Source organism: Mobula hypostoma, chromosome 8 (assembly GCF_963921235.1).
Source record: "Mobula hypostoma chromosome 8, sMobHyp1.1, whole genome shotgun sequence".
Lineage (NCBI taxonomy): Eukaryota > Metazoa > Chordata > Chondrichthyes > Myliobatiformes > Myliobatidae > Mobula > Mobula hypostoma.
The window spans coordinates 36,000,341-36,019,175 of NC_086104.1; the positions used below are offsets into that span (position 1 = coordinate 36,000,341).

Below are 18,835 nucleotides of genomic sequence, written 5' to 3' on the forward strand. Positions count from 1 at the left end.
CATTCGACCCTTCGAGCCTGCACCGCCATTCAGTATGATCATGGCTGATCATCCAACTCAGAACCCTGTACCAGCCTTCCCTCCATACCCCCTGATCCCCGTAGCCACAAGGGCCATATCTAACTCCCTCAAGATGGCTTGCAAAACCACATTTTTCACTGTATCTCAGTGCATGTCACAATAATAAACCAATACTATGCCAACTGCTATCTTGCCAACTACCCTTTGCTTTCTATCCCAATCCTCCTGGGTATCATATTCCAGCCTAGGACCAAAAGACCCATATCTCTAATTGCTTGGTGTCGCGACCCTGCCTGAGCCCTCAACCTGACCTCAACAGCACTGTCGAATCCTTGGCCACTCACTAGAACTAGAATTTGTAGGCCAAAATTAGTGAATTGATTATTTAATCAAATGTAAAACATTTTAGAAAAGTTATTTAAGGTTAGCTTTTCACTCCTGTAACTTTGTATTACAGAATAGTTCCATCATTTTATTATAAATTTGATTTATAGCACAGTGGTGATTTTTCGTGCCATGCTTCCATTAATCCGAACATTTAGAAACTTAAAAAGAACTGTTTATTTTAAAATAGTTCTCCAGCAAATTTGTTTATGATCTCACATTGTTTTAAAAGGGAAATGGGAAATAATGCTTGGAATATTTGTCTCTCTAAGAAACAACAGGTTCTGTCTCATAATTGTTAACTGATGCAGTACAAACCCATCCCAGACTATTCCCACAATCATATCATTTCCTCTGCATTCCTTCAAGTATAAGGAAATCTTTCTCAGAGTCGTAATGAGATCCAGTGTCCTTCCTCATGGTCTTTGGAATGGTATGAATATGGTGGGGGGAACAGGAGCAATACCTTTAGCTCCATGCCTTCTTCCACCAAGTCCATAACAACCATCAACCACTCTCTACATTAATACCAATCTCCCTACATTCCATCTTCAACTCTCCCTTGGTTCTACTGTTCCCTTGCACACCAGGGGTAATCTGCCTACAGACCCCAATATCTTTGGCATGTGGGACGAAACCCATGTGGTCACAGGGAGAACATGCAGACTCCAAACAACACCCGAGATCACATCTATAACTGGGTCTCTGGGATTGTGATGTAGTGTCTCTTCCAGTTGTACCATTGTGCTACCGTACGAGCAGTTCTTTGTGCTGACACGTTTGGCAATGCATGAATTAAGTTATGTGGGTATTTCATTCACCATCTGCTATTATTTCTTACAATCAGTGCTATTTCAATCACATTCAACTATTCTGTCATTCCTCTGAACTTCAGTATCATATACCCAATCAGCTAAGAATTGTGTAGCACAGAAAGGAACCCTTCAGTCATATTTATGCTGGCCATTTTGTCCATACACACCAATCTCATTTCTGTGTATTAGATCCATATTCTTCTATGCCTTGTCTATGCAAGTGCCTTGTCAAAATGTCCCTTAAACCTAGTGATTGTGCTTGATTCCACCATTTTGTGTAAAAAGAAACTCCTCAAATCCCCTTTAAAATTCCTTCCCCTCACCTTAAACCTATGCCTTTTTGTTTTTGATTTCCCTACGATGGGGAAAAAGAGGTTCCATCTATCCTACGTAACCTCTTACAATGTTATGTACCTCTAGTAGGTCACCCCTCAGCCCCTGTTGCTCTGAAAAGACAAACCCAAAATTTCCGTTCACTCCTCATTACTAAAGGAACAATCCAAGTGAATGAGCACTGCCATCTCTCCAGCACTACCACATCCTTCCAAAAGTATGCAACCAAAACTACACATAATATTCCAGGAGCAATGCAGCCAGTGTTTTGTAAAATTGCAAAGTAACATCCAAACTCTTATAGTCTGTGCCCTGACCTATGAAGACAAGCATACAATATGCTTTATTCAATACCCTATCCACCTGCGTTAACATTTTCAGGAAGTTGGACCCAAGGTCCCTCTGTTCATCAACATTCCTTAGCACCCTATCAGTTCTTGTAGGTGCCCAACTATCATTTGACTTCCCAAAATGCATCACCTTGTAATTATCTTGATTAAATTCTAACTGTCAATGCTTTGCCTACTTTCTCTTTAACCCATATCCTGCTGCAGCCTTAGACATGTTCCTCATTTTCCACAGCTCCTCTAGGCCAGTGCCTCCACTGCCAATGGTTCCAATCCCACTTCTGTCTGTCTCCAGGCTGTGACCTCTCACACTGCCGCAGGGTCCCACTGCTCCTCCTCCCCCATTCACACCTCTGAGCCCATCACCTTCTCCCTCCCCATTTCCCCTAACCCCTCCAACTCTCCAACATCCCTAACCCCTCCAAACCTCTACCCGCCCCTGATCCCAGCACCAATCTCTGCCACATCTTAAATTCCCCTCCCTGAGGTGGAAGGTTCTGCCCTCAGCAGGGGCCTTGGCAAGGGGTAAGGGGGAGCCAGGGTGAGGAATTGAAGAAAAGGGAAGGAGGAGGAACAAAATTACCTGAAGTTAGAGAAACTGATGTTCGTACCATTAGATTGGAGACTACTCAGACAGAATATGAGGTGTTGATCCTCTGACGAGAGTGACCTCACCATTGCAGTAGATGAGGCCATGGACTGACATGTTGAAATGGGAACAGGATTTGGAATTAAAATGGTTGGGCACCAAGAAATCCTGCCTGTGGTGGATGGAGCAAAGGTGTTCGACACCTACAAGTGCCTTCATGGAGGTGCTGAAACTGCGCCATCTTAACTCTTCTCTTCTTCTCATCTCCCCTTGATGCCCCTCCTCCTTCCCTTTCTCCCATGGTCCACTCTCCTCTCCCATCAGATTTCTTCTTCTACAGCCTCTTATTTTTTCTATCTAACACCTCTCAGCTTCTCAGTTTCCGCTCACCTGGCTTCACCTACCACCTTCCAGATTGTACTCCTTCCCCTTCCCCTCACCTTCGTATTCTGGCTTCTTCCCTTTTCCTTTCCAGTCCTGATGAAAGGAAGGTCTCACCCAAAACATTGACTGTTTATTCCTTTCCATCAATACTGCTTGACCTGCTGAGTTGCTCCAGCATTTTGTGTGTCGTAAATGGCAAATGAATTTCAGTAGAGATAAGAGTGTGAGTATCCACGTTACTCTGGGAAGTAACAAACACAAGACACACAAGACACTCCATATCCTGGAATACGGGGCAACAAACAATCGGCTGGGGGTGGGGGGGGGTGCGAGGTGGAAGGAAATTGTTGATATTCCACATCAAAACCCTGAATCCGGATTCAGGAGTAGTGAAGTATTCACACCTTGATGAAAAACATTTCATTTGGGTGAGAGAAATAGAAGAATGTTGTGCACCAGGAAAAAAGAATCAATTGAAGCAGCAGTTTGTGTAGAAAGCAAACAAAGCATTGTGCCAGACAATTGAGAAAAAATCTTACGTTAAATAAATTGAGTACAGTGAATAGTCCAACCGTACATCCCTGTCGTGCGAGGTGGAAACAGGTAAAGGTGGCTTACAGCACTCTGGTGAAGCAGCACAGGCCAATCCCCTACGCAGTGGATACTATGGGCTACAGGAGCACTGATGAACTCCAACCGTACCACTGACTTTGGGGGCGATGGAGCAAGGAGCTCAGCACCCAAGAAGAAAAGCAACTGTGAAGAGTTATGGTCTCCATATTTTAAACAGGAGAAAATACAGGAGAAGGTGCAAAATGATTGGTTAGTCACAGGCTGAAAGATTGAATAGAATGGATTGTTTTGACTTGAAAAGAGAAGACAGGGTGGATTTCTTTTTGGTGTTTGATATGTGGTATGAAATGGATTGATATGGTAGACCTGCAGAAATTATTTCCTTGCAAGTGAAACTAAGATATAAATATAAAATGAATATTACTAAATCCAGTCATGAATTCCAGAGAAACTATGATATCCAGAGACTAGCTGGAACTCACACAAAGTAACAGTTGAGGAGACTTAAATAACCACACAAGAAAAATAAACTTTACAAGCACAACAAGCAATCAGAAGGCAAACTGCAAATTTTTAGAAAACTGCAGATGCTATTTTTCTTAAATAAATGATGGAGAAACTCTGCCGTTCAGCGAGTATTTCAGTTCAAAATCCCTTCATAAGAACTGTTTGTAGTCCTTGATTGCAAAAGGATTTAAGTACAAGAGCAAAAATGTTTTGTTGTCATCTTATAGGCAACTGTGCACAACAGCATCTTGCCATCTCTGGTAATAAGATCATCGTCAGCTACAGATAATCAGCTGAAGGAACTCAGTTGGTCAACCAGCAGTTCCTGATGCAGGGCTTTGACCAGAAATGTTGACAATTCCTTCTCCTGACACAGATGCTGAGTGACTTCAGCAGATTGTTTGTTAGTCAGGATTCAAGCATCTGCAGCCTTTTATCTTTCATCTTTTGCCACATTAGATCCAAGGGTCATTTTCTTGTTCTGTCATGATTTATGGGTCAACAGATTGAGCTACACAACATTACTTCTAATTTCGCACTATATTTTATTGAAGTTCCTGGGTGGAATGAACTAGCTGTGAATTAGATCAGCTTCGTTCATCACTTATCACAAAAAAATTAAAAAAGTCACATTCCGCATTTTGGATGAATGTAAAGGAGGAGGCATGGCTCTGTTGATAAAAAGTGAAATCAAATCATTAGAAAGAGGTGACATAGGGATGGAAGGTGCTGTATCTCTGTGGATACAGCTAAGGAACTGCTGGAGTAAAACGACCCTGATGGGAGTTACGTACATACACCCAAACAGCAGTAAGGATGTGGTCTGCAAATTATAGTGGGATACAGAAAATGCAAGCCAAAAGGGCAATGTTAGAATTGTCATGGGGATTTCCATTTGCAGGTAGATTGGGAAAATCAGGTTGGTGCTGGATCCCAAGAGGGGCCATTTCTAGAATGTTGGTTGAGATAGCATTTCAGAATAGCTTGTGGTTGAGACCACCAGAGGATCAGCTATTCTGGATTTGATGTTGTGAAATCAACTGGAATTGATTAGAGAGCTTAAGGTAAAAGAACCATTGGTGGAAAATGATCATAATATGATCAAATTCACCCTGAAATTTAAGAAGGAGAAGCCAAAGTCAGCTGTATCAGTATTAAAGTGGAGTAAAGTGAATTACAGAGGCATGAAAGAGGATTTGGCCAGAATTGACTGGAAAAGAACACTGGCAGGGGTGACGACAGAGCAGCAATAGCTGCAATTTCTGGAAGCAATTTGGAAGGAACAGGATATATAAATCCCAAAGAGGAAAGGTATTCTAAAGGTAAGATAACTGTGACTAACCAGAGAATTCAAAGCCAACATAAAAGACAAAGAGAGGGCATATATCAGAGCAAAAATTAGTGGGAAGTTAGAGGATTGGGAGGCCTTTAGAAACCAACAGGAGGCAACTAAAGAAGTCATTAAGGTAGTAAACATGGAATATGAAAGTAAGCTAGCCAATAACATTAAAGAGGATACCAAAGGTTTCTTCAGACACATGAAATGTAAAAGAGGGGCGAGAGTGGCTATCGGACCAGTGGAAAATGATGCTGGAAGGGTAGTGATAGGGGACAAGGAAGTGGCAGACGAACTGAATAAGTATATTGTATCAGTCTTCACTGTGGAAGACAGTGGCAGCATGCAGGAAATTCGAGAGGGTCAGGGACCAGAAGTGTGTGAAGTTACCATTACTACGGAGAAGGTTCTTGGGAAATTGAATGGTCTGAAGATAGACAAGTCACTTGGACCAGATGATGCTCACCCCAAGGTTCTGAAAGAGGTGGCTGAAGAGATTGTTGAGGTATTAGTAGTGATCTTTTAAGAATCAGTGGATTCTGGCATGGTTCCTGAGGACAGGAAAATGCAAACGTCACGGAGAGAGGCAAAAGCACGTAAGTTATAGGCCAGTTAGTCTGAGAGTGGTTGGAGTCATTTGTTAAGGCTGGGTTTCATGGTACTTGGAGGTACATGATAAAGTAGGCTGTAGTCAGCATGGCTTCCTCAAGGGAAAATCTTGCTTAGTAACTGTTGGAATTCTTTGAAGAAGAAGATAGATAAAGGAGAATTGGTGGATGTTGTGTACTTAGATTTTCAGAAGGCTACTGACAAGGTGTCACTCATGATGCTGCTTAACAATTTAAGAGCCCATGGTATTATAGGAAAGATATTAGCATGGATAAAGCATTGGCTGATTGGCAGGAGGCAAAGAGTGGGAATAAAGGGAGCCCTTTCTGACTGGCTGTCGGTAACAAATGGTGTTCCACAGGTATCTGTGTTGGGACCGCTTCGCTTTACATTATATGTCAATGATTTGGATGATGGAATTGATGGCTTTGTTGCAAAGTTTGTGGAGGATACAAAGATAGATGGAGGGGCAAGTAGTTAAAGGAAGAAGATCTATCAAGTAGTTAAAGGAAGAAGAAAGGCTACAGAAGAATTTGCACTATTGAAGGATTAGGAGAATGGACAAAAAAGTGGCAGATGGAATACAGTGTCGGGAAGTGTATGGTTATCCACTTTGGTAGAAGAAATAAAAGTGAAGACTATTTTCTAAATGGAGAGCTAATTCAAAAATCTGAGGTGCAAAGGGACGTGGGAGTCCTTGTGCAGAATTCCCTAAAGGTTAATTTTGCAGGTTGAGTCTGTGGTGAGGAAGGCAAATACAGGACTAGATTATAAATGGATGTAATGTTGAGGCTTTATAAAGCACTGGTGAGGCTTCACTTGGAGTACTGCGAGCAGGTTTGGGCCCAGTATTTAACAAAAGATGTGCTGACACTGGAGGTTCTTTGTCATATGAAGAGCGTTTGATGGCTCTAGGCCTGCATTGACTATAATTCAGAAGAATGAGGGGTGACCTCCTTGAAACCTATGAATGTTGAAAGGCGTTGATAGAGTGGATATAGAGAGGATGTTTCCTATGATTGGGGAGTCTAAGACTAGAGTATACAGCCTCAGAATAGAGGGGTGTTCTTTTAGAATGGAGATGAGAAAGAATTTCTTTTGCCAGAGTGGTGAATCTGTGGAATTATTTGCTACAGGTAACTGTGGAGGCCAAGTCTTTATGTATATTTAAGGCAGAGGTTGATAGATTCTAGATTGGTCAGGGTATCGAGGGATAAGGGAAGAAGGCAGGAGACTGGGGCTGAGAGGGAACTAGGATCAGTTGTGATGAAATGGTGGAGCAGACTCAAAGTGCCAAATGGCCCAATTCTGCTTCTTCAACTTATAGCCTTATGATCTTATAAAATACTGAATATTCTCTATAGACTTGAGATAGCAAGACTGTTTGCAAAACATAACTGGTATTTTAGTTCAGGCCGTATATTTTCCTTTCCCACCCACACCTCATCGAAAACTCCCATTCTAATTGATCATATTTACTTGCCTTCTCTGCAAGCAGCTCTCGGATTTTACTGGCCTGCACGCGAAACTTCAGCATCTGTGACTCAAGAGTCATGCACCGCTCTTTCCAGTCTATACTCCCAGCCACTTCGGAACACTCGGCCATGGTCAATTTTATTCTTGTTTGAAGCTGGATGTGCTGTTGTCCAATATTCTAAAAACAAATGTGAAATTGCAGAGATAAATGAATAACTCCAAAACTCAATGGCAGTAAGGTCTATTGGTGACAATGCAGCTCAGCCTAGGATTGAAGCACAGCATTGTGATCCAGTTCATTTCTTTACAGCATCACCCTTTATGAATAGCACAGGTACAGTACACAAATTGATTGTTAAATTCTTTGAGAAGGCTTGCATTGAACATCCACAAGTTTGTTGGTTTATAAACACAATATGGAAGGAACAGATTACATATAAGAAAATGGATTGCACAGGCTTAGTCAGTTTTATGGGTAAAGGAAACACCAATTTTAAGGACAAAATTCTGCCACAAGATTAAGACTCTTTTACCTATAAATTAAATTGGATACCACTGATTTCTTAAACACTGCTACATGACGAAAGGCTTCCCTTGCCCAGAGAAAGGAAAATTGTGAGTTCTTCTGTGTCACCGAAAATCACTGACACTGTCCAGAGCAGGGGTTCCCAACCTGTGGATCATGGGCCGCTTGCTTAATGGTATTGATCCCTGGCATAAAAAAGGTTGGGAACCCCTGGTTTAGAGTGATTTATCATTCTGTGTTTCATTCAAGTTTAGTGTCATTCCTGCAGGTGATGATGTCAACCATCTGCAATGCAGTAGATTATAATGGGCAAAATTAGACCCTGTGGTCACACGTTTTATTTGCGTCCATTAGAACCATCTTCATACTTTATAGTAATTCATCATACATTAAGGATTTGCAGGTATATGGGAGACGTAATAAAGCACCACCGAAATGGAAATACTTGGTAGTTTTACTTAAGTACAAGTATTATTAAAAGGTATCAACTTTATGGGTGGCAGGGTGGAGATACGTCTCTACCAAAGGAGGTGCAAGGCATTCCTTCCCTCCACTAGCCTGAAGGTTCAAAGTTTAAAGTACAAAGTACATCTATTATCAAAGTATTAATACATTATACAACTTTGAGATTCATCTCCTAACAGGCAGCCACTAAAACAAAGAAACCCCAAAGAAGCCAGATATAAAAAAGACCAGAGAGACAAAAAACACATCATGCAAACAATAACTGCAAGCAAATAGTGTTCTGAACTGAAGTTTGCAAAGAGAGTCCCATAGTTCAGCACAGAGCCAAGTTGTGGAGCAGTGAAATGAAACCGTCCATCCCTCAACTCAAGCCCCGAAACCCTGAAGCTTTCAATCTGGCCCAGCGCCTAAACTGATGTCCAAACATAGGTTTCAGTCGCCTTCATGCACTCTGGGTCCAGGACTCCACTGTCTTGACTGGGCCTGTACCCAACCTTTCCAATTTGGCCCTGCGCTAAATCTCCATCCAAACATTAGGCTCAGTCGCCCCGATCTGCTCTGGTGCCTGGGACTCCACTGTCTCGATTTGGCCCTGTGTTTAAAGTCTCTGTCCAAACATCAGGTTCAGTCGCTTCGGTATGCTCTGGTGCCCAGACCTCACTGCCTCGATTCAGCCTTCAGCACAGTGCTTGAATTGACGGAGCCTCAGGAATTCCTTGCTCTTGGTGATGGGCCGCCATCTCGCCTTGCCTCAGCTCTGCTACAACAAATTTCCTCGAAGTCCAAAGGGAAGTTACAGACTATTAGCCTGCGATGATTGTTTGTCACAAAAAGTGAGAGTAACAAAGTATTTAGTTGTTTTCCTTGTTTTGTTAGCTACCAGCCAGAAGTCGCTGAGGTTCACCAGTGCCATCTTAAACCAGAATCAAGGAAACTCTTGGGCAAGGTGTAACCCCCTCCCCCCCAGGGTCAAGGTCACATGAAGCCATGGGAGCGGCAGCTGGATGGTCAGATGAGCAGCCAGTGCACATCACAAATCCTGGTCATGTGACCAGTGATGCCAGGCAGACAATCTCTGAAGAGTATTGACATTGGCTGGGGTCACCCACCTTGTAACGACACTGCCCGGAAGGCGGCAATGGCAAACTACTTCTGTAGAAAAAACTGTCAAGAGCAACCATGGTCGCCTACGTCATGTGACATGGCACATAATGATGATGCTCATCTTTATAAAATAGTGACTATCAATTTTGTATGCATGATCAATTAAATTTAACCTATCCCTATAAGCATGCTTCCCAAACAAAAAGCATCATTTATGAAAAGATACCAAGAAGCACTTATATTAAATGCTAACTTGTGCAAGCAGTCCAGTCTGATGGACATTTTCAAATACTTAGAATTCCTTCAAACCACTAAGATTGTTTATAAGTAGGCAAACATTGTAATCAAGAAAGTGGTGTAATGGTGTAAACATTACTTTACATTGGAAAACTTTACAATATATAAAATCTGCATGCAGATTATAGTTGGTGTATTTTCAGATCAACAATATTTGGCAATTTTAAAAAGTGAGCTTGAGCAATCTGAAAGCAATTGTACCGGAGTATTAGAAAGCTTGACTTTCCAGAGATATTGCCTTGCCTGCAGTTTTTATTTGCTTTTTGAATATGGGTAAGTCTATTAAAATAAAATATTGAACAAGATTTTGGCTTCAGGTAATCCTAGACCTAAGACCACCATGTGGCAAAGAGCCATATCTTTATCCAGAAAACAAGTAGCATTTTACTCTGTACAAAAATATGTTAATGAAGATTATATATAAATCTTAAAAAATGTATTAAGAACATGAAGGATGAATTCTGTTATTCATTTCAAAAATAAGCACACTGCATTTATGAATAATCAAAAAAAAATTCAAGTGTATGTGATTATCAAACATTTGTTCCAAGAATCTAAATTTCATTTATAACTGTTTTTGCTAAGTTTTGTCTGAGAGAGATACAATGGTGTGTTATCCTGGACCATTTCAAAAGGCTGTTAACAATTTAGTTAACTATCACATTTAGGGCTGACTGGATAGCGATGACAGCTTTTCTTCCCTTAGGGTGAATGAATGAATGCTTTAGATTTTATTTTTTGAATAATATACTTATATCTAAAATAACCTTTTCAAATGGTGGCAATCTAGTGCAAAAGAGATAAATAGTGAAATCTGTATTAAGTTCAGATTCAGCAATATTATTCTTTTGCGGTCTCTTGCCCAATTGTTTTAAGACATCCCAATGTGCCTTGCAGCCAGGACAGTACACACTTTGGATGTAGAAAGACTGCTGCAACATGGGAAACATGACAACGAATTTGTACACAGGAATCTTCCATGATCAAACAGCTTGATTATGGTTTAAGTCCATTGCCGGGTTGTGCTGAGTGAGGAACATTTGTAGTCAGGGAATATAGCAAATACCTAGAACAAAAATGACTTAGCAAGATATTTATTTTAGTAAAATAATACAACATTGTTAATATAGGATTGACTGAGATAAATATCAGAAGCTCGGAATTACTAACTGGTCGTAGAATTCAATTACAGGGGTTGAAACACTGCAAACTGATTGATAGTAATTTAACCCCAGCAGTCATACACATGTCCTACAACGACCAGGACTACATATGTTACACTTCTTTAGCGAACAGCTTATTGCTGTTATTGTTGGTAATATGTTAAATTGTCTCTTTAAGATCCCTAAAGCTCAGGAATGAACTTTTTTTTAAAAATGTGATTATAAGGTTGTGTTCTCTGTGAACAGACCAACTTAGAATAAAAAAAAACACATATTTAAAAAATTTATTTAATATACATTTGTCAATTTATAGAAGAGTATAGATTTCCAGGACGTTGATTAATGCCTTCATTTTATTCACATCTATTTGACCATAATAATATTAAAGACGAATAATTTTTAAGCAATAAACTGCTGGTTCACTCTGGTTAGAATATGCTTGCATCTTTTAATCGTATAAAATTCGCAAAAGACCACTTGTTTGAACATGTTGGAAACATTTGTTTTGGCTGTTTTAAGATGATCATTTATATTATATTGCCTGAGTTATGTTCAAACGTCCACACAATTTCCTTTCCAACAACTCTATTTTACCAAGGAATAAAATAAATCCACAATCCAATTAAAAAGAGCAGATCTCTTCTACTTCAACTAATCGGTACTTCATCTGAAAACGAAAACGTAACTGACGTACGGTCATGCACACATGGAAATGACTTTGGTTAACAGTAAATGTAATTTCTTCAACAAAGAAACAATCTGTTTTATTTTACAAATATTCTTATAAACAAACTTCGCAAAAGATACTGTACTACTGAAATGAAAAGTATTCGTTGACCCAAGCCATTTATAAAAACTCTACTCATGCCATAAGATAGACTTCAGACTTTCCTCTAAATATTTTACTTGTTGGGAATAGACAGTTACTTGAATCAACCTTTTAAAACAATGCAACAGTGTCCACTAGGTTAGTGGGAACTCCCAAATTATGCCTCAAACGCATCTTTTCCACACTACCACTGAATGACATCACTTGCAAAAAATACCCCGGTGGGCTCGCTAAGCCTCTCATGATCAAAATTCAGCATCTCCGTTTCTGACATCCACAGGCAAAAAAAAACCCCTACCTGATCAAACGCTCCATTCCCTGCGTTAAAATTGTGACACAATCGGATAAGGGGAAAATCCCAGGCAAGCACTTAATGCGGAATGATCCGCTGCCTCCCGTCCCGTCGCCCTCTCCATCACTGCGCCGCTAGCTTTCCCACACTCGGCTGTCAGCGCGCTCGGAATCCTCAGTATCCATCTGGCCAGGAACTCCCCGGGACAACCTTCCAGGATTGACGTTGGCCTCAGCCAATTGTCCGGCGACAAGCGCTTGCGCCCCTACGTTAACCAATAGCTGAACGACGAAGGGGCGGTGCCGTGTCCAGGTGGAGTTTGCGGAGGATTCGTACGACGCGAAGGCGGAATTGACGTTGGCGTGAAATGTTGCAAAGATGGCAGCGTGGTTTGTGCTCGCAACCGGTGAAAGGCGTCTGTAATAAAATTGCTGCTTTAAACAGCATTGGTGATACTGAATCGGGTTCTTAATCATTATATAGGCACCCGTATGCACTGATATATTTCTTTATCCCACAACATTTCTGCTTTAATTGAATTTATCGCCTAGGTTATAACTGGCGTGAAATCCAGTTCTGGTTCAAAAACTCTCATAAACAAGTTTCACTGTTTTTCTACCAACAATTCAAAACGATCTGGGCAGGGATGGTTGTCAAGAAGAAGAAACAAATCGACGTTGGTCGGATTATTCTGGATGATCAAAAACTTACAAGTTTGAGATGTAAGTAAACACGTGTATTACAATTCTGTCGCAAGGTAAAGGCGTTAACAACGATTTGTACAGCTTTCTGAGTTATCTGCATGTTTTAAAATGAAATAGATTAATTGGATTTAGAATATGTTTGGTTCATAAACACAAAGATTTGTATTTATATTGAAATGCAATTTTTGGCATGCATTTTGTGAGAACACTGTGATTGGATAAAGGACTAACAATCTGTTTTTGATGATGACTTTGACCAAGTAATCAGGAGATACAAAACATTGTAGATGTTGGGATCGGGAGCAACAAACAAAAAACTGGAAGAACTCTCTCAGTCTAGATGAAGCTTCTGAACCCGAAATGTCAGCTGTCCATTTCCCTCCACAGTCTGACCTTTCGAATTCATACAGCTCTTTGTTTGTTGCCCAAGAAATCAGGATGCAGGTATCATTTACAACACAAGAGTCAGACGTAGACCAACTCAGACAAGAGATGATCTAGCTTGACTTTTGATGGCAGAACTTTGAAATGATCCTCGTGTTTCTACTCTGCAGACTTTTGACTTTGTTACATATTTGCAATTAATCATATAAAATTATGTGCCTTTCATTTACTGTTCAATCAATATTTCAAGAGGACTCGAATATAAAACAAGGATGTAATGCTGAGTCTTTATAACACATTGGACAGACCACATTTGGTGTATTGTGGGCAGTTTTGGTCTGCATATCTAGGACAGATTGCTGATACTGGAGAGGGTCCAGAGGAAGTTTATGATGGGTCCCCGAGAATATAGGACTAATGTATGAAGAGTGTTTGATAGCTCTAGGCCTGCACTCACTAGGTTTTAGAAGGATGGGAGGGGGTGTGATCTCATTAAAACTCACTGGATATTGAAAGGCCTGAACAGGGTGGATGTGGAGAGAATACTTCCAGTTGTTGGAGTGTCAGGATTAGAGGGCACAGCCTCTGAATGGAAGGATGTTGCTTTAGAGTAGAGATGAGGAGGAATTTCTTTAGCCAGAGGGTGGTGAATCTCTGGAATTCATTCCCAAAGTCAGCTGTGGAGGCAAAATCATTGTGTATATTAAAGTGGAGGTTGGTAGGTTCTCAATTAGTTAAGGCATCAAAGGTTATGGGAAGGAGTTGTGAGATTGGGGTTGAGAGAGTATGATAAATCAATCATGATCAAAATATGATCATCTTAATGGGCCAGATGTCCTCATTCTGCTTCTATATCTTATGGTCTTAGAAGAACTCATTAAATTCCTTTTCCCCAATTATACTTCACTACCTTTGGCCAGATATAGCATCTGATGCGGAGAACAATCTCGCAAAGCTTTTGCTGGAGTGTGTGGAACTCATGGATGGAATCCAACAGCTGCATTTACTGAAGAAGGTACAATCTTATTTGTTTCATTTGTGTTCCTAAACAGCTTGTTCTTTTTTAACAGTGATAAAATGGTAACTCTTTTTCTAACCTTTTTTGTGGCTGTACTTTGAAACAACTACTTTTGCATTAAAAACCTTCAAATGTAAAAGCAAGTATGCTGTTTGCATAATTGGTAAGTTGGTTAGCATTTATATGTCTCAAAGGACAATGGGTGATGACAATCATCATCACAAGTCTGGGTGGAAGGTATGGAGATCCTGAGATGCCCAGTCATCAAGATCCCCCTCTCGGCCTCACCAGTGTTGTCCAAAGGAAAGCTTCTGAAGCATATGTTTGGCACCAGCTTGGCTGCAGGAGCTGCCAGAAGGATGTTCAATGATGTCTAGCCGCCTTAGGGGCTCCACTCCAGATCTGCTGTCTGGGTTTACTCCGTAGCCTTTGTCTCTCCCAAGGCTGCCCACAAGGCCGTGGGGCTACTTACCCACTGGTAAGTTATGACCATATAAATGAATCACCCAGTGCATGTTTTAACTCAAAACAATAAATGAAATACTTACTGGAGTTTTTTTTAGGAAAGTGCTAATTGTAAAATCTTAACTTTCAAGAGTTTGCACTTTTTTTTTGAGTAGCAAGTGTGTGTGTGTCAGGAGTATTTACCAGAACTATATTAGAAGTTAGCAATCCATTTAATTATGGTTGTTGTGCATTTTTTCTCGAGTTTTGATCTTTTGAATCAAAATGTAATCAAAAATTCCTACGGTCGACTACCATTTCTATAAATTACATTGCAAGTATGTACATTGATCTGATACAGTGGATTCTGGTTAATTGGGCCATTGGTTAATCAGGGCAGCTGCTTATTTAGGAGATCCCACTTCTTCTGGTGGAATCTCCTAGTGGCTACCCATTTTAATTCCACTTCCCATTCCTATTCTGATATGTCTAACCATGGCCTCCTCTACTGCCACGATAAGTCCACACTCAGGTTGGAGGAACAACACCTTATATTCTGACTGGGTAGCCTCCAACCTGATGGCACGAACATAGGTTTCTCGAACTTCCGGCAATGGCCCTCCCCTCTTCATCACCATTTCCCATCCTCTTTTCGCACTCCCACCTTATCTCCTTGCCTGCCCTTCACCACCCTCTGGTACTGCTCCCCCCATTTCTTTCTTCCATGGACTTCTGTCCTCTCCTATCAGACTACCCCTGCTCCAGCCCTGTATCTCTTTCACCAGTCAACTTCCCAGTTCTTCATTCCTTCCCCACCTGGTTTCACCTATCACCTTGTGTTTCCCTTGCCCCCCTACCCCACCTTTTAAACCTACCCCTCATTATCTTTAATCCAGTCCTGCGGAAGAATCTCAGCCCAAAACATCGACTGTACTTTTTTCTGTAGATGTTACCTGACCTGCTGTGTTCCTCCAGCATTTTGTGTTTGTTGCTTGGATTTCCATCATCTGCAGATTTTCTCTTGTTTGGGAGTGAAAATGAAATGAGTTCACTACTTCAACAAGTTAGAAACTATGAAGAATTTGAAGATATCAGCAATTGTATTGGAGGATGCATTTGCCATAAGCATTGTATGAAGGTAGTCCATTATCTGTGCCAAGTGTCTGCACTGATTTTGTTCATTTACAGTCAATCAAAAAGAAAACGGTGTACACTAATGAATTCCTCAATTGAACTAATTTTATAATGCTGTAGTGGTATTGATAGTGTTCTAATTTGCTCTCTATTTCATTTAAATACATAATTTGTTGCTCAGTTAAATATTATTTTGTCTTTATACCTTTTTTACCTATTTGCATGAAACTGTGGCTAATTTGGGCAGCTGGTTAATTGGACCAAAATGTGCTGGTCCTGATATGTACCAATTAACCAGAATTCACTGTAATTAGTCATTTTCCATTTTTGTGATGTTTTAAAATATGCAGTCACACATTTTAGCTTTTATTATTTCTCCTATTCTCACTGATAAACATAACAAGCTACTTTTACCATTGTATCGTGATGTTGTATTATCACAAATATCACAAAGATAAACATCTGAAATATATGAGCTGGGTCAAATTGGTAAATGGGATTAGGAAGGGATAATTGAAAAGCAAAAAAAAAATGTTGGAAATCCTGAAATTTAAAAAATGTACTGAAAATAATCTGCAAATTAGAGAAAATCTGCAGATGATGTAAATCCGAACAACACACACAAAATGTTGGAGGAACTCAGCAGGCCAGGCAGCATCTGGAAAAAAGTACAGCATTTTGCTCCAGCATTTTGTGTGTGTTGCTCTGAAAATAATCTGCTGGTAAGGCGGCATATGAGGAAAGAGAAACAGTTAATATTTACAGTCTATAACCCTTAATCAAAATGGGAAAAAATGAGAGCACTTGTATTCTCACTTTTCTCATTTTAATGTAGGACCATTGACCTATTTGTCTATTCACATATGCTGTTTGTCCTGAATTAGTTCATTTCAGTAACTTATTTGTTTGGGGTTTACAAGATAAATGTCAGTCTTCAACTACTTTTTGTTAAGATATTAATTAGTTTGATGGCTTTTGCAATTGAAAAAATGTTAATTGTGATGGAACCATGTTTTATTTCATTGTCCTCACTAGCGATTGTTTTCAATGTTGTTGAAATTTACTTTTCTAATTTTGTAAAATCTATGATGTTTGCATTTAAAACTTTTTTCAGATTGGTTCTTTGTTACAAAAGCTGGACAGAGACTCTCTTCAGAATTCACAAATGGACACCTGTATTAAAATGCTGGTTGACATTTATTGGGATCTGGAATCAAAAAGCCCTTTGAAAAGAGCAACTGCAAGGTAATTCATAGTTTTTTTTGGACAATATTTTGTATGATCTGCTTGTTTGGTATTTATGTAAAAATGCACAACTAGATGTGGGATAAACCCAACATGTGGGATTTTCAACTCCAATGAAATTATTTTATTAAATGTTGTGACTTTCTGTTTATTGAGCTGGGTCCTACTGTTAACTCTACTTTGTTGGATTCTTGCTCCATCTGACCCCTCCATGTGCCTTGTTTATTTCTGATATTCTTAATATTCGTACATTGAACATTTACCACAGACTCTCACATTCAATATTTTCTCATAACTACACCATCTGGTCACATCTTTATATTTCACAAATTTACCAATTGAATTCCAGTTTCACCTGGAGCCATCATATACTGGACTTAATATGATAGCAAAAAGATTCTGATTTTAAAAATCTGTTTCACTCTTTTACACATTTTCTTTCAATATCTGCTGCTTGTTTCTGAACTTGACCACATTTTACATGGTGATTTCACTTTTCATAAGAACATTTATTTGACATGAGCATCATCTCTAGGAGAGGAAAAGATCAAGAGCTGGATAAACAGTTTCTGAAAATGGAAATCAATGGAGTTGTTATTGTAAACAACTCTGAAGCCTTTAATCAGATTTGTATTCAAATGCTAGAAGAAATTCAGAAACAAGCTGTTGAATTTACACCACTGACATGATGATGTGTGTCATCTATTTATATTTTTTTGTTGTTAAACTGAGATTTTTTTCCCTGTCTGAGTTAATTGAATCTCATTGTGATTCCCGTTCCAAATGTTCACTTTATTGTGAAGGTAAGTAACTTAGCAATTCATAGACCAGGTGGCCATCTTTACGAGAAACGTGAAGTATGATCATCGCTTGATGATATAGGCCGTATGTCAGGAGCTGTGGTTGCTGTTCTATTGTAGCTATTGACGTCATCTTCCATAAAATATCACTGTTTGCTAATGGAGAAATGGGTACTACTGGATGTGCATAAATATTTGGGGAGCACCAGTCTTCACTGTTGAAGACACTACAGTATGATGGAAGTTCCAGGTGTCAGTGATCATGAAGTAGGAAATTACCATAAAGAGAGGGAAGGTTCTTGGGAAACTGAAAAGTCTGAAGATAGGTAAGACACCTGGACCAGATAGCATACACCCCAGGATTATGAAGGAGATGGCTGAAGAGAATGTAGAGACATTAGTAATGATTTGTTAAGAATTACCGGACTCTGGAATGTATCTGGAAAATTGCAAATGTCACTCCACGCTTTAAGACGGGAGAGAGGCAGAAAGGAAGGGAGAAAGGACACTAGGCCAGTTAGTGTGACCTGGATGGTTAGAAAGATGAGTCGAATGTTAAGGATGAGGTTTTAGGGTACCTGGAGGCACATGATAAAATAGGCTGTCATCAGTATGGTTTCCTCAAGGCAAAATCTCACCAGACAAATCTGTTGGAATTCTTTGAGAAGTAACAAGGCAGGAGAGACAAAGAATCAGTTGATATTGTGTGCTTGGATTTTCAGAAAGCCTTTGACAAGGTACCACATGAGGCTATAAGCCCATGGTATTACAATAAAGATTCAAGCATGGATAAAGCAGTGGCTGATTGGGAGGAGGCTAAGAGTGGGAATAAAGGGAGTCTTTTCTGGTTGGCTGCCCTGACTAGCGGTGTTCCACAGGAGTCTGGTTGGGACCGATTCTTTTTACATTATATGTCAGTGACTTGGATGATGGAATTGATGGCTTTGTTGCAAATTTTGCAGATGATACGAAGATGGGTGGAGGGGGAGGTAGTTTTGAGGAAGTGGAGAAGCTACAGAAGAACTTACATAAGTTAGGAGAATGAGCAAAGTGGCT

The 18,835-nt window shown here is 40.0% G+C and overlaps 2 protein-coding genes across 4 annotated transcripts in view; one reads left to right on the plus strand and one right to left on the minus strand.

The window, feature by feature from the left end:
- LOC134350465 (pleckstrin homology domain-containing family H member 2-like) overlaps positions 1 to 12,245 on the minus strand; it is a 145,168-nt gene extending 132,923 nt beyond the window's left edge. The window contains exons 1-2 of the mRNA XM_063055678.1: positions 12,057 to 12,245; positions 7,382 to 7,552 (exon numbers count right to left, since the gene is read on the minus strand). Of these exons, the coding sequence (XP_062911748.1) occupies positions 7,382 to 7,504 (123 nt within the window). The 5' untranslated portion in view covers positions 7,505 to 7,552; positions 12,057 to 12,245. The remainder of the gene's footprint in view (positions 1 to 7,381; positions 7,553 to 12,056) is intronic.
- Positions 12,246 to 12,403: 158 nt separating this feature from the next.
- The window catches only part of LOC134350466 (tRNA (32-2'-O)-methyltransferase regulator THADA-like), a 429,822-nt gene continuing 423,390 nt past the window's right edge, over positions 12,404 to 18,835 (plus strand). For all 3 annotated transcript variants that reach the window (XM_063055680.1, XM_063055682.1, XM_063055681.1), the window contains exons 1-3: positions 12,404 to 12,772; positions 14,059 to 14,153; positions 16,849 to 16,979. In XM_063055680.1, coding sequence (XP_062911750.1) covers positions 12,697 to 12,772; positions 14,059 to 14,153; positions 16,849 to 16,979 — 302 coding nt within the window. In that variant the 5' untranslated portion in view covers positions 12,404 to 12,696. The remainder of the gene's footprint in view (positions 12,773 to 14,058; positions 14,154 to 16,848; positions 16,980 to 18,835) is intronic.